Raw genomic sequence first — 17,098 nt, forward strand, 5'->3', positions numbered from 1 at the left:
CTAACCTCCCCCCAAGTGCCAAACAATAACCCCCCTCTAAGTGCTTAAACCTAACCCCCCCTTCCCCGCTGCCTAAACCTAAGTCTACCAGGGGGTGCCTAACCCTAACCTCTCCCCTGGGGTGCCTGACCCTAACCCCCCCTTCCCCTAGCCTAACCCTCCCGGGGGGCTGCCTAACCCTAAGTCACCCCCAGAAGCCCCTAACCTAACTCTCCTCCCCCTGTGGCTGTCCGCGCCCGGCGCCCGGCTGACCTTCGATCGGGATGCTGGGCGTCGGGCTCCCGGTGTAGGTAAAATGACAGGCATCAGGATTTTGTTGCCTGTCATTAGACCCTTGCCAGGATTAGACAGTCGGGATGCCAACGGTCAGGATTTAGACCGTCGGCATCCCGTCAGCATACCGGTAGAGCAACTAGATTGTATTTTAAATAAGATAACAGTATGGAGAAGGAGCATTTACAAAGGGAGGGTGCACAGGTGCACAGTGTTCTTCTTTAATCAAAAAGGTTGAATATCGTTGCACTTCTGAGTCCTAGAGATTGTTTTGTCCCTAAATAATGGGAGAAATGGTTCACCTTTCAGTTGCACTTGTGTGAGAAGCACATGCACAGGTGTACATGACCAATGGCATAAAGAGCTTCAACCACACAATAGTGCTAATATAAAGCCAATTCTATTTTACCCCACGCTCACTGATTAATTGAAATGATAAATTATTAATAAGTATTTGTAAAAGATAAAAATTTATAAAAATGGAAAAATGCTAAATGACTAAAGGGTGTTGTGATAAAGTGAAAGCAGATGTTAATATGCTATTTTTACACGTTTTAAAATATTTCAGCTCTTTTTTAGGGTTTATCTGAAAATATGCAAATATTGATTTTCTTGTGTTTTTCCCAAAGACTGTGAAGTGGGTGTACACCACGAAATGCTTTAAAGACATAAATAGATGGACTTGTACTCATAAGGAAGCAGGCGCAATTGTGATTGTCCTTATTGTTCTCAGGGCCTGATTCAGTACGCTAAAGCGACGGATGATTGTTTCTCACTGTGCATGCTTATGCATCACAATGCACGTGCGCAAATACACCACTGCGATCGGGTCTGCGATTGCAGTGACTATGCAGACCCATCACAGAGTGATTGACAAGAAGTACCATTTTGGGGTGGTGACGGGGGTGGTCATGGAAAGGCATGCATGCCGGTGCGTTTGAATGCCATTGCAGAGGCATGCATAATTTAGCCACAGCGATGGCATTTGCAACTTGAGCTCTCACTGCATGCAGGAAAGTTAGCAATTTAATTGTAGGGTCAGACCTGCCTTAAATGTGCGAGTGGCTCCGATATAACAATGTTTTGTTAACAATGTTTTGACTGGATTGCAAGGTATTACGGATGCGCGAGAGCGGAAGTGGGTGTCTACATTTTGTTAGTGAGAGTGCTTTGCGAATGCAATTATTAGTATACTTTCGCAGCAGAACTGCGTGTGCAATTGCTACTGCGATCGCAATAGCGATCCTTGCTGAATTGGGCCCTCAGTTTGTAGAGGTGGTGAGCTATGTTCATACATCTCTATAGGGATTTGCCTGGGGTATATTTACTAAAAGTTAATTTTTATCGATTTCAGTCAATTTAAAATCGATGAAAATAGATCAATATAGATGTTGTGTTTCTGGGGCTAAATCACACATTTACTAATAATTAAAAAAAACTAATTAAAAAGTGTCTGTTAGTAAATGTATGATTTTGCCCCAAAAACGAAACATTTACTTTGATCGATTTTATTGGTTTTAAAGCAATCAAAATCGATTAAAATTGACCATTAGTAAATATACCACCAGGAGACCACATTTAGCATAGAACATATAATAATTGCAATAATTCTTTACAAACTAAAATGTTTACAGTTAAAGCTCATGAGGTGATTTGAGCTTGTACTGCACATTGAGTTATGTTTGTACAATTTCTGTTCCACTTCCCTATATCTTTGTAGCACTGTGCATATGTTATTACCAGCATACAGAGCACAGAAATACTCTCCATCATCCTCTAGCTGCACATTGCCTATTGTCAAAATGGCTGATCCACCTGTTATGGATGCAGTGAATCGATCTAGTGTCCCACTGGGTTTAATATTGTGATTATTCTTACCATCACTTCTAATTATATATTTAGGGACACCCCCAAGAGTCTTATACAACCAATTTGGGTGATTAGCCGGAGCTACTGAGTCCCCACTCCGAGTACAGGACAGACGGATGTTCCTTCCAGAAGACACTGACATTTCACCATCCTGAATCACAGTAAACTGAGCCCCAGTATCTGAAAGAAGAAGATGAGAATGTTACTGAACGATTAGTCTGCTATGTCCCTGGGGAGATCTGGCTGCACATGTTTGTGTCTTACAGGAACAATAAGAGACTGTGAGGAGGAGGACCGTCCAGGACATGATACAGGAGAAGTCAGCTTCGATGTACACAACAACTGAGTGACTGGTTTACGATCCTTAGATACTCCTACAAATCCTGTAGAAAAAAAGGGTGTGTCTCTTTATGTAAAACTTCTGAAATCTCATTTGATGCTATAAAAGGCATTGTCTTGTCACAATAGTTGCCTAAACCAATTGTACACTGTAATCAAATCTATCATTTAACAAGAATGGTTAGTAGTAGCACATGCTTAATTTAGATAAAACTAAACAAAAGTTGAAAATGGCTAGTTCTAAAACAAAACGTCATTCAAATATAATCTGCAAATAGCAACAACACTTTGCACTCTTTCAGCTGTTGCAGTCTTGCATGTTGGTTCCCAATGCACTAGCTGTACTTATGTTTGGTTCTTGTTTTACTATTATTAATTCTTTCTTTTATTTAGTAAAACAAAATACCAATATGCAATGATCCGTGCAACAAACTGCTTCCTAGTCACAGGCTGCAGTGTGCATGTGACTAGAAAGCGGTTTGCTGCACGGATCATCAGTGGCTTCTCTTTTTGTAATGATGCTGGGTGCAGGGGGAGGCGGACCCTGCACCCATGGTAGTTAGGCACCTGCCTCTAAGCCCAGCACTTATAATCAGGATGCCGGCAGTCGGGATACCGGAGCAGGGATTCTGACAGGTGTCGAGATTCCGGCACTGGCATTCTAGGCACCAGCATCCTGCACGTCAGGTTTTTGACCGGATCCCCACTTTTCTATTGCATACTAGATTGGTTGTTATGGGCAAAACCTCCACTTGTCTGCTTTAGAAGCTTTAGTAAATCAACCCCTGTGACCATTGGTGTCAATTGATTAAAATTTACTGATGGATCATGACATTTTGGAAACAATCTGTTTGGTGACTATCACTAGAAATAAATGCTTATATTGAGACTGTGTTGCACAAAACAGAGGTATCCTTCAATGTAGTCAGTTACTACAGTAAATATAAAGTACAAGTTCCACAAGAAGGAGAAAGAATGTCCTCTATTGGCGCACAAAGAATTTATTGGTATTAGCTAAAATATAACCTTTATTGTATTGTTTAAAACCTTACTGTGGTGAAATATCAATAAAATAAATAGATTCAGACATTGTGAAAAAAAGTTAGAAAATGTGAATAAAATTGAGCTGACACTATGGGCAACTGCTATCCTATAAATAAAGTTTTATGTCATATTCTGAGTATTCATAACTCTTATAATATAGTGTGTATGCTATTAATTGCTGAGCAAGGCAAAGGAAAAACACATAGTTGTATTTGTAATATTATATCTCCCAATATGTGTATTAATTATGAAGTGCTGAACATATATTCACCCTAATAATTATATAATACCATTTTGTATGCAATGGTATATGTCACATTGACGAAAGGACCAAGCCGTTCTAAACAGCAGTAAGTATGAATACAAGCCTGCTTAAGCTGTCTCACTTCTGCACACCAGACACTGTGTCAACATTTCTGAAGGAGATACTTTCTTCCTATTCATATTGAAACATTTGTTTCTAATTACAGAGAGTGATTCATGTGGTAAGTGACTGGAGAAGCTTGTTATCAAATCGTCCTGTTTCTCCAATTAAACACAGAGGCTTATACTTATCACAGTGTATTTTGTTCCAACATATTTAGGAATAAATAATGCATGAAGTTTTATTCAAATTAAATCAACAGCAGTGTTTATAAAATTATTGTGGAGCCCTCTGAGTGTTTATGAGGACATTAGTTTGGTGTCCATCTGTTGTCTGGGCATTAATTAAACCCTGAATTACATGCATTAATTTCTCAATAAGTTAGGACTGAATAGCATGATTCAAACCCTAATAATGTTCTCCCTTCTATATTAAATATTAGTTGCTATATTGCTATAATTCTCAAAGAGAAGAGGTTTAGAATGTTCTTCTCATCACACAGTAACACCTCAGTGTATTATTAAGCAGCAGGGGAACACCTTATTCCCGTCCAGTCTGTAGCCTGTGCACCGGCCTCAGACCAGAATAAGGGGCTTTATTGGTCAATTACAATATTGCTTAACCTGTGAATTTCCTGGGTCTCAGTCACCAACCCTAGTACAGAGCAGGGTCATGGACCCGGGACCCCAGGTTGGCCCCTTTCACACTTGGGGCCATATTCAGTTAGCATCGAAAATCAATTTTTGCCTGTTTTTGGCGAAAACATTTCACCTAAAACAGGCGTAAACTTTTTGCTGTATTCGATTCCGACATAGTCTAGACTCAGGTCGGTGTGGTTGCACCAACAAAAATCTGGATATTTAGGCTATGTGGGAAAGGGGTATAAGTCAGTTCACAGATTGCATTGATACATAATAACATTAAACAGAACATGTAGCTACATTTCTTTTTTATGAATACAGAGATAATGATTTAATCAGACACTGATTTCTAGTGCTCATGGCCAGCCAGGGGTAGTGCTTTACTCGTTTATTTTTTGCATCACTAACCAGTGCTATCACCAAGGCTAAAGCAAAATGTTCATTGGAGCTTTTCAGTGATCCGACTAACAATACTGAACAAGCTGCAGTAGCTCTCAGTGCTCTTGGCAGCCCCAGACTAGAACTGCTTAATGTTGCTAAAATGTGTTACTTACAAATGACACTTTACAAATACTTGATAGGTAAGTAATCTGTAATCAGCTCACCAATATTTGATTTATACAAGCTCCTCTACAAGGTTCACTGGAGATTTTTTCGAATAACTCCCTTCAGGATATTCCGTCCTTTAAAAGGTAACATTATTATTTCTTATCTTCAAGCTATTCATTTTAATATTTCACATCTCAGACAAATTACAGCACTCTCAACCATTTGATTTATTAACCAATGAAATGTATGTTTTAACCTAGGTTAAACTCTTACCATATTTGTGTTTATGTAGCACCTTTACTATAGATTTATTTTGTATTCCTCCTTACTAGATGAGAGAATATTGGTTTTACATCTTTGCTCATCTCCAATGGTAGGAAGACTGCGCATGCGCAAGATGTGTATGGCCAATGTCCAACCTTCCCAGCTGCAGCCTGATTGACAAGATGCAGCGTTTGGGAGACAGAGCAGGGGTGTTCTTTGGCAGCATTCCCGGAAACACCCCCATTTTCCAGGAAGAACGAGGCCAGAGTCTGTGTCCATAGACGCAGACTTCCTGGCCTTCAGTCTGCCATCAGGACCCTGTCAGGCTGCAGTAAGCTTCAGCTACCACAGCCTGGCCAAAGAGACAACAATCATGATTGTTCTGATGGTGATCCCAGGCTGTGACCTCGATTGATCCCAGTCTGCATCTGATGAGAAGCTGTAGGAAATGGGGCCTATATTCTTGGATGAGAAGCTGGTGATTATGGCATTGCAAGACACAAAAGAACATGAATGCCTCAGTAAAGTACAGTAATATATTGTACAGTGCATTTCAAACTCACACAATCTTGGAAAAGCCCATAATGAAAAGTGGTGCAAGATGGATTTGTCCTTGGGCCCTCCCACTCACCCTTATGTTGTATATTAAAAAGGATATGCACAGTTTAACAAACTAATCACTTCAGCGTCAGGGACTGACACTTTTGTGACTAAGGAAATTGATTTGTTTGGGATCCCAGAAAACAAGCTATCACTGGACAGCTAACAGTGTTGTTAATGATGGGCTTAAGGCAGCTAAGCTAAAAGTTCTGTCAATAATCTATACAGTGGCAAGATGTCATCATCATTATCATCCTAATCCTCACCCTAATCAGTGTTTACATCATTTTAAGTCAATATTTTTTAATTCCCGCTGGAATCCACCATTACAGAAGTCACTATACTTTGACGTAAATTGCCAGTAAAGGTATTCCTTGTGGACTTTCTAATTCATTTTGATGAACATCATCTTTTTAACATTTTGAGGAAGTAGCCTTCTACTCCAATTGCTAACAAGGTTCCCAGCTGTGCTAAAAACTCTTTCTGAGTACATACTGGAGGGTGGGTACCTCAAGTAAAGCAAATCCAGTTTGTTGTTGTACAAGGGCCTCCAAATTTCCTTTTTTCTTCCCAGTAGTCAAAGGGACTGTCTGACATGTCTATTTGTACACTGTCATTAAAATAATTCTTCACCATTCTATGGATGGTGACCGTATGAGGCTACATTATGGTAGAGGTGTCACTAATTTTGGGCAACTCTTTTAGACCTAACCAGATGTCAAAATGTTGTGTTGACTCATCTGCATCACCAGTGGGTCTCTTGGGAAAGTTAACTTTTTTCCTGAATCCGTAGTTGCTGGAGAAATTGAAGGATGAGACATCGTCATGTCATGTGCCACTTCAGCTGACAACTTGCTCATCCGGGCTCTCTTTGCATCTCTTAATATCTGTGTAAGTTGGAAAGAAAGCCATGATGTACAACTTAAACATAGTATCAAGCACGGTTACCAAAATATAGTGATCTAATTTCAAGATGTTGACAACCCTTGGATCCTAGCAAAACAAATAAAGGACTTGATCTACAGTCTGACATACTTAGCACAATCAAATCGTTTAATCTCCTCTTTTAGTTTCTCATGCTGCTTTTCCAAAAGTCTTATTAGGGGAATCAACTGACTCAAGCTGGCAGAGTCTGAACTCAGTTCACAAGTGACTACTTTGAATGGTTTAATCACCTTGTACAACACAGAAAGTATTCTCCAATGCTCTGGACTTGGGTACATTCACCCTCCTCTCCTTATGTCATGGCTAGTTGAGTAGGTTTGCATGGCTTGTTGCTGTTCCTTCATTCGCTGAAGCATATAATGGGTGAAATTCCACCTTGTTACCACCTCTTGTTTCAGCTGGTGGCATGGCAAATTTAACTTTTCTTGCTGTCGCTGCAATCTTCTACATGCAGTTGCTGAATGCCAAATATGTCCCGAAATTTTTCAGGCCACAGACTGCATCTCCTGCACAATCCTGTCATTTTTTTAAAAAATTCTGCACCACAAAATTGATTGTGTGAGAAAAACATGGGACATGTTCAAATTTACCCAGCTGTAATGCTTTCACAATATTTGTGGCATTATCAGAAATCCCGAGGAGAGTCCAAATGGGCTAAGACAATTTCCAATGACATCCCTAAGTTTTTCTAAGAGTTTGACACCAGTATGCCTCTTAATGAAGCTGGTGAATTAGAGAGTAGCCTGCTTAGGAATGAGCTGGCATCTTATGCTACAGATGTGTCCACATTATTTATTACTTATTAACAGTTTCTTATATAGTGCAACATATTCTGTTATGCTTTACAACAGGAAACATTAATAGAACAAAACTGGGTAATAACAGATAGACATTGAGATAGGGGGGTTCCGGACTATAGATAGACAGTAAAAAGATAGACAATGTCTAGATAGACACCAGATGTTAGACAGTCAATAGGTCGACTGTGACAATAGGTCGACAGGAACAAAAGGTAGACACACTAAAGGTCAACATGTAAGAAGGTTGACAGGTACAAATATTCAACAGGGTCCAAAGGTTGATACAAAAATGGTTGACACATGATTTTTTTTTAGGGTTAGGTTTAGAGTTAGGCACTTACCAGAGGGTTAGGGTAGGAACTTACCACAATGGTTAGGGTTAGGCACCAGGAGGGTGAGTTAGGGTTAGGCACTTACCAGAGGGGTAGAGTTAGGTAGTAGAAGGGAAGATTAGGGTCAGGCACCTACCCCGATGGTTAGGGTTAGGCACCAAGAGAAGGATTAGAGTAAAGATTAGGGCTAGAAAAAAAAAAAAATACGTCGACCATTTTTGTGTCGACCTTTTGACCATGCTGATCATTTGTAAATGTCGACCATCTTACATATCGACATTTACTGTGTCAACCTTTTTTCCATGTCAACCTTTTGTCCCAGTTGACCTATTGACTGTCTAACATCTGGTGTCTATCTAGACACTGTTGACCTTTTTACTGTCTATCTGTTAATCCTCACCCGATGTAGTAAATCCCTGCTTGCAAGCTTACAATCTATAAGGAAATAGGCAGTGATACACAAGGGTAGGTGCAACATACTGTACTGTATTGCATATTGGTCCACTTACACTGTAACATAGTATTTTGCATGCAGATAGACCCACAATTGCACAAAGATTATAGGCATGCTGCTTATCATTTTAATCAGCAAAAGCTGCTTGTGCATCCCATTTTCACTTAGTCAATTATACGCATTTGAAGGTAAAGAGTTAGAAGCAAAAAAAACCTCAGCAATACCGAGTCACGTGGTCTGTTACCTGTATGTTTAGTGCAACTTGTAGCGCACGGAGGTAACACGTATGTGGACACATCTGTACCTACCGCTGCTCCTGCTGAAGGCGATACACCCACCCAGTGGGCTGTCAGTCATTTAATCTCTCATTTGCCCAGTACCACTGGTACACATATATGTTGTTAAGAGGACAGTGGATAGGTACAATGGCATTTTGTAGCCCAATAATTATGTTTTTTTTAGTGCCCTGGTACAGATGAGGAATTGCTTTTCTAGTAAAATGGAATCGATATGGAATTTGATAGCAGGGACACAGGACCTCAATTAACTGTCTAACACCTGATGCATTAATGGTGGATATTAGATGCAGATCTATAGCTAGCATAACCGCCAAGGCTTCAGTGATCCTCAGTGCAACTTGGTGACAGCTGTCATACTTGCAAAGGATTGTTTAACAATCAGTTGTTTGTTTTAAACTATTACTAGTAGTATTCTTGGTCTCCTTGTGGGATGAAGTTCCTCCCCCAGCAGCAGCAGGTCGAGTGCTCAAGGATTTTTTTAAGGAATCCTGGATAGAGGAGGACTCAGTTAACCTTAGCAAATTGGATGCAGGACTAGCTCCGTTAATTAGTGAGGATATTGATGATGAAGCTGTTGGCAGTGGATATTGCAGGCAGAGGGATCTAGCTGAAAGAAGGGAGCTAGCTGATGCTAGACTGCTTCTTGTTACTTTTTTAGCATAAATTTCTCATTTTGCCAAAATATATTCATGAACGCTCTGCAAATGATGTAACAGGGAGGTATTTCCTAGATGGTTATGGTTCCTACCACTACTTACTGAGGCTTTACAAACACTACAGATGGCAAGACAATTGTTTCCAGGATTTGAGTAAAACTAATTCCACACATAAGAGGTGGACAATGCTTTTCTTATCATGGGCAAGAACTGCTTCCACTGGTGCCTAACTTACACAAACAACATCTTCATCATTAACATCCTCATTAAGGGCATCAGCTACACACATATACCCCTCACCCTATTGCCCTTCTACAGTAGCATCCTCAATTTCTATGTCAGCATCTTTATTTGTGCTGCTCATCCCCATATGTTCAGATGGTGCAGAAATGGTGGAAGGAGGCTTCTCTATAAGTACAGTATCAGAAAGGTGAGGTTCAGACATAGCACTCATGAACACACTTAGGGTTATATTTACTAAAGTGAAAGTTTTTAGAAGTGGATATGTTGCCCATAGCAACCAATCAGATTCTAGCTATTATCTTCTAGAAGGTGCTAGTTAAATATAAGTAGAATCTGATTGGTTGATATGGGCAACATCTCCACTTCTAAAAACTCTTACTTTAGTAAATATACCCCTTAGACTCTTCTCAGGGATTTGTGATGTTTCAGAAGAACACATAGTTTGTCGCATTGATTTTGCAGTTATTATTTTTTTGAAACCTCTTCTAGCACCTGAGTGAAAGGTTTTTGCATCATCATGTGAGGAAGAAGAAAATGCCTGAATGATAGCAGTTGCAGAACAGCCACCACTCAGAAATAAAGGCCAAGGCCTGAGCCTTTCCTTGCCACTGCATGTAGTGAATGTTCTACACCCAAATTTAGAAGATCAAATCCTGCACCAGCTAAAGTAAATCTAATGTTGTTTCTTTGGTCCTATACTGCTATTATTTCACATTCAATCAATCTGATAATATTTTAGATTATTGTATACGAGGTGATACCATAGCTCATAGAGAAGAGCCATCACAGAAAACAAGAAAAGGAAGAGCATTCGTCAGGGTGCACTGGGACGTGTAGTGATGGCATGTTGGCAATTTTATGTTTTCTGCAGTCAACTTTTTCTTTATTGGAGGTTTTTTTTTCTTTAGCAATGTTAAATATTGTTTTGATTTCAGATATCCTGACTTAAACCCTATGCCCTTGAACACTAACTTTAGTAGTTGATGTTATCGGACTACTATCATTCTCATGAAAGATGGCAGCAGCTGCAGCACTAGTGCTTGGTTGCTGCTCCTGCTGTTCTATCGATTGATCTTCCTGATCCATATTAACACACTGCATTGATATTATTAACATAGTGACCCTGAAGCTACTGGGCCTGATTCAGCATGGATCATAACTGCAACAGCATATGCAGAACGATCGATGTTGTGTACTGTACATGCATATGCAGCACAATGTGCGATCGTGAGCTAGCATTGCAAGTGCTTTATGATCACTCAAGCAGAATAAAACCCATTGCAGAGTCAGTGACAGGCTATGAGCATTTGGGGGTGGTGACGGGGGAATGGTTGGAGAAACGCAGGTGTGCCTGTCCATTTGAACGCCATTGCATGGGCATGCATAGATTAGCCACTGAGATAGAATATGCAGCTTGAGTACTTACTGCATGCAACAAGACTTGCCGTTTCTGTGGTAGGTCAGACCTGCCATAAATTTGCATGACGGGCCGATGTTACTCGATGTTCCCGATGTATATGCAGGACTGCAAGCTATTATGGATGTGAGATAGTGGGCGTCTCTATGCTGGCTGTGCGATGGCTTTGCGATTATATTCATTAGCATATTTTTGCAGCAGACCTCTGTGCGTAATAGCAGCTGTGATGGCAATAGCGATCCATGCTGAATCTGGCCCTCTGTGCATTAGTCTTGTATCACGGGTCTGCCTGGCGTTCACTAATCTGAAAGACTCAAATTTTTTTAAACAAGAAAAATACGATTTAATTTTTTTTATAACTTTACACATACTGTCTGCAACATGCTGCACACATAACATGGTGACCCTAAAGCTACTTTGTGCGCTAGTCCTGTATCATGGACCTGCCTGTCGTTCACTAATCTGAAAAACAGAAATTATTTTAAACAAGAAAAATACTTTTTTATAGTTTATAGCTCTGCACAAACTGTCTGTGACACACTGTGCCAATAACAAGTTGACCCTGAAGCTACTGTGTGTTAATCTTGTATAACAGCCCTGCCTGGTGTTCACTAGTATAGACAAAAAACACACAATTTGAATATAAAAAAAAATTCCTAGCTTTTTTTTAAAAAGACAATATATATTGATATATATTGTATATACTTGTTACACCAGTGTCCCTGTGTCATCTCTTAGCACACCATCATCTCCTCCCTGCATCATCTCTGAGCCCACCATCATCTCCTCCAAGCATCATCTCTCAGCACACCATCATCTCCTCCCTGTGTCATCTCTCATCCACACCATCACCCCCTGCATCTCTCAGCCACACCATCATCTCCTCTTTGCGTCGTCTCTCAGCACACCATCATCTGTCCCTGCGTCTCTCTGCCGCTCCATCACATTACGCCAGCATCTCTCACATCCCCCTTCACTCTGTGTCTCTCAGCCTCCCTCCTTCACTCTGTATCTTTCAGTCTCCCCCTCCCTTCACTCTGTATCAAAAAGCCTCCCCCCCATTCATTCTGTTTCTCTCTGTGCCCACCTTCATTCTGTGTCTCTATGTGCCCCCCCTCATTCTGTGTCTCTCTGTGTCCCCCCTCCTTTCTTTCTCTCTATTTCCCCCTCCCCCGGTAACTGCCAGCCGCCCTCACCTCTGCCTTCTGTCTGGATGAGCCGCAGGCAGTGAGGACAGGCAGGCACCAGAGCTCTTCTTCCCACCATGACAGGTAGTGTGACATCATGTGATGCTGGCGTCATGCTCCCAGCAGCAAGATGGGAGGTGCAGTCATGGGGGGAGGGACCATACAGTGATATATGAGGGGGAATAACAGCTCCCATTACCGCCCTCCAGAGATTCGCCATTGTGCCACCAAGCAAGACCCATGTGCTTGGTGGCGCAATGGCGAGTCTCTGGAGGGTGGTAATAAATATATATAATATTAATAGCACATATTAGTGTGTGCTCGAAGCTGTGTTATTCCTCCTCATATATCACTGTATGATCCCCTCTCCCCTATATAATCATACCACATATCAGTGTGTGCTGGGAGCTGTGTTATTCCCCCTCATATATCTCTGTACAGTCTCCTCCACCCTATATAATAATATAATATATACAGAATACATTACTTGGCTCTGGCTGTGTCAGGAATGTCTATGATAAAATTGCAGATAAAGCCCCTATGGCCCTGCGCCCTCTGCTCTGTGACTGGGAGACTAAAACAATATTGCCGCCGGTCACCGTACATAGGACACCATTAGACTATACAGCAGTTACTCTAGTGATGAAGCTGTGAGCGGCAGGTGCAGGTGGCTGCTAGTTACAGGACATCCTTCCTACTTTGTGCCGCCTGATTGGCTACTCGCTGCTGCCGATCACCACACTGAGGGAAATGAGAGGAGGGCGGTCACCATGATAAGAGGGTCGGGGCAGTCAATAGCCATAGTCAAAACATTATGAGAAGGATGGGGCGTGGTTACCTAGAGGGACATTTCTTCTATAATGGCAACTTCCGGATGAAAATCCCAGGGTATACTGTCCTGTCCTAGTTATGCCACTGCTTCCTGAGGCCACTCCACACAGACACAGTGCCCTTGCCTTATATACAGACAAGGGAAACTCTGTGACTATGCACTGCTGCTAAGTACTGCTGCCAAGCTAACTAAACTAGCCTTTTTTCTTTCCAGCGCTATAGCCCTATCTACACTACTTCACCGATTCAGCCGGGAGCCTCCCAAAAATCGGGTGCCATTCCCGCCCCCCCGGAAAGACAGGCAAGTCTCCCGGGCCCCAGTGACCCATCCGCCACCCCCTGCACTTACAGTATAAATCCTGGTAGCGGAGGGGCCGGTGACGCCATTCACGCTGAATCGTGTCAACGCCATTCCCTGCCTCACAATGCCATTAGTAACGGCATTGTGAAGAGGGGACGGAGCCACGATGCCACGATCGCGATGTCACGCTCCCATGCTCTGCCACCAAATACATGTCATCACCTGGCCAAGCCCTCTTTTTGCCTCGACCTGCTGAGAAAGCCCGATAGCTCCCTTCCAGAAGGAGGGAGTGAAATGTCGGTAACTATGCACTACTTCCCCGTTGGAACTCCAGCTTGAAATGGCAGCCGAACACATGGGCTGGGCTTTTATATGCAATCCAAAAACACCACGAGATCTGACAACTGCAGCAGAAGCATCCTTTACTTTGTTCCACAGCACTAGAGCTCTGGGCCTGATTCAGAGCCGGACGCTCTGACCAGAGTGCTCGCTCTGAATCAGGGCCCTCCTACCTCATTTAGGAGTGGCCTCATGGACGCTCGCATAGCTGTGGGTTACCACCCACAGCTATAGCGAGCGTCCATGCTGATGGTCGCGATGGTTAGGACCATCGCGACCATCGGGCTTGCGACGAGACCCTGCGGTAGGGTCTCGCTGCTGCAAGCCCTGGAGTGATTTTGGCTCTATCAGAGCCAAAATCACTCCCACTGACATCACTACTGATGTCAGTGGGGCCGGACTCAGACGGTAGGCCACTCTGTCTGGCAGCCACGCCCCCGGCACGCCCACCAAAGGGGGCGTGCTGTCACTCACCATCGACAGCACGCCCCCTTTGGTGCGAGACCCCGAGCGACGGATTCCCCATCGCTTGCCGGGTCTCGCGCATGCGCATGACGGATATCCCTCCATCGTGCGCATGTTCAATTAGGCACCATCGACCCGCTTGCGAGCGTCCAGCGCTCACGAGCGGGTCAGAATCAGGCCCTCTGTGCTGTACTCTCATTATGCAACCAATGATACTCAAGTTGCATAATAACAGATACAATACGGGGTTAGTGTTGTTGTGAAATTTCACCTACCTTAAAAGTTATATGCACAATGAACAATAAATAATTGGATAAACTGTGGTACAATTTGCTGTTTATAAAAATAATAATGTGATAAATGACCATTAAGCCTACATAAAGCAGGACTTGCACACATAGGGCCTGATTCAGAGCCACTCGTAAGTGGCAGCTCGTTCGCTCCGAGCGATGTTTGCCCAACTGCGCATGCGTACGGATCGTTATATGCATGCGCGAACCAGTCAGTGCGGCCGAAATTCATGTGCTCGCAAAATAGCGAATGCCTGATCATTTGAGTGACAGGATGAGGCGTATGTGGGTGGTAACAGGGGAAGGTGCTTGAAAACGGGGAGTGGAGATCCGATCGCAGGCGTGCTTAAAGGTCAAAACGGGCATTTTATGGGTGTGCATATTTAAAACAGCAGCGTCATTGACCACGTCACTGGGTTATTTTATAGCCAGAACTGCTCGCAAAATTGTGGTAGCAAAAACCAACCACAAGAATAGCGAGCAGCTCATACCCTGTTCGATGTACTCGATTAATCTAATAAATAGTGGACATGATGTAGGATGCGAGCGGCCAGGGGGCGTAGTTTCCCAAAAAACGACCGCAAGTTTTGTTCGCTCGTTCAGACCTAGAGGCGTGAACAGACCGCAAACAGCGAACGGTTCATTTGAATAGCCACCCCTATTTTCTGGACGAGCGAGCGCAAATAGCGACCGGCTCTGAATCAGGCCCATAGTGTTATCTATGCACCTATACACCTATGCATAAGAGATGACTGAGTTAACATGTGGTAATGGGATTACAGACAGATCAATTGAGTTACTCACTGATTAATTATTTATTATTAACAGCTATTTATAAAGTGCACACATATTCCACAGCGCTTTACAGAGAATATTTGGTCATTCACATCAGTCCCTGCCCCAGTGGAGCTTACAATCTATAGTCCCTTCCACATGCTCACACACACACACATACACATACACACTAGGGTTAATTTTTGTTGGGAGCCAATTAGCCTACCAGTATATTTTTTTTTTGGAGTGTGGGAGGAAACCGGAGTACCCAGAGGAAACCCACGCAAACACAGGGAGAATATACAAAATCCACACAGTTAGGGCCGTGGTGGGAATCGAACCCACAACCTCAGTGCTGTGAATGCTAACCGTTACACCATCTGTCACTGATCAGTATAAATTGCTATTATACAATCTAAAGTGTTAACACTAATGTCCTGCAAAACCCTAGAAAGGGATTATTGATATTATGATATAATGTGCTGACAAAATTGATTTCCAGAGTGATTCTAAAGGTGCATATGTGAATTAAATAGCAAGCTACATACAGGAAAACAGCTGTATGAGGAATTCAAGAGCTTGCTGAATCAACAATGTTGTTTATATCTGCTAGAAGTTACCACTTATACCCCTTTTACACCAAAGCAAAATCCTGGATTTTTTCTGGGTCTACCCAGGTTGCAGCTCAGTGTAAAAGGGTCCCTGAAAAAAAACCCGTGTCAAGTGACCCAGCAATCCAACCCAGGTAGCTACCAGGGTTGGATCCAGGATGGACCCGGGTAATGGTGCAGTTGAAATGGTGCAACCCGGGTTATCTGACCTGGGTCATGCCTAAAATTAGCTGATTGGTGGCCGTGGAGAATTCACCTCCCGCTTTTTATGACCTCACAGGTTTAGCAGGGCAGACCTGAGTTCAGGGTGAACAGGACTGACCTGGGAGTAACCCAGATCGAAGGTGCAGTGTAAATGGGGTCTGACCTGGGTTGGAACCATGGACCTCATTCAGAGTCTCTCGCAAGCGGCCGCTCGCTCGTTCACGGGCGATGTTAACAGACCACGCATGCGTGCACTTCGTTGTGCGCATGTGCGTACAAGTCCTTGTGAACACAAAATCCGTCGCTTGTACGGCTTGTGAGCAGGAAGTGACTCCTGATAGTTGATTGACAGGAAAGGCCGTTTGTGGGTGGTAACAGGGGAAGGTGCTTTTGAACGGGGGAGTGGTTGTGCGAACGCAGGCATGTCAGGCCACCAAAACGCTGTTTAAAGGGCGTGCATAATTTACAAAGTAGCGTCATGGTACACGTCACCTGAATGTACTTCAGCCAGCACTGATCGCAGTGCTTGCGGCAGGCTAAGGCAACCCCAAGGGCTGCGAGCAGCTCCGATGGCTCTCGATGGTCCCGATTAATCCTTCATTTCCCGGAGATGACGTCTGTTGCGAGTGGCAAGGGGGTGCACTTTGCCATAGCTCGCTAAAACATTGTGGGCGTCCTTATGAGACGCAGTGCGAGCACTTCATTACAATATCCGGCCCCTTTTTGCCAGAAAGCGATCGCATCTTGCGAGAGACTTTGAATGAGGTCCCATGTCCAAAAACCCAGGTCGGACCTAGGTTTTTGGTGGAAAAGAGGTATAATATGGATGTGTAAATAGAACTACAAATGTGAAGAGCTATTGTTATGAATTTTTTTAATTTTCATTGAACTGATTATACATTGTATATTTTTCTGATGCGGGAGCTTTGGTGATATGTTTTGTCTAAAAAGAAACCTGTAACAAACAGAATTTATTGGATATTAAGAGATTGGTGACAAGCATATCA

The 17,098-nt window shown here is 42.8% G+C and overlaps 1 protein-coding gene across 1 annotated transcript in view; it reads right to left on the reverse strand.

Annotated features, from left to right (window-relative positions):
- The window catches only part of LOC148517961 (uncharacterized), a 49,150-nt gene that overhangs the window by 26,365 nt on the left and 5,687 nt on the right, over positions 1-17,098 (reverse strand). The window contains exon 2 of the mRNA XM_088477935.1: positions 2,014-2,322. Within this exon, the coding sequence (XP_088334061.1) occupies positions 2,014-2,322 (309 nt within the window). The remainder of the gene's footprint in view (positions 1-2,013; positions 2,323-17,098) is intronic.

The sequence above is a fragment of the Taudactylus pleione genome, unplaced genomic scaffold (genome assembly GCF_031769625.1).
Source record: "Taudactylus pleione unplaced genomic scaffold, aTauple2 ptg000205l, whole genome shotgun sequence".
NCBI classification, from domain to species: Eukaryota; Metazoa; Chordata; class Amphibia; order Anura; family Myobatrachidae; genus Taudactylus; species Taudactylus pleione.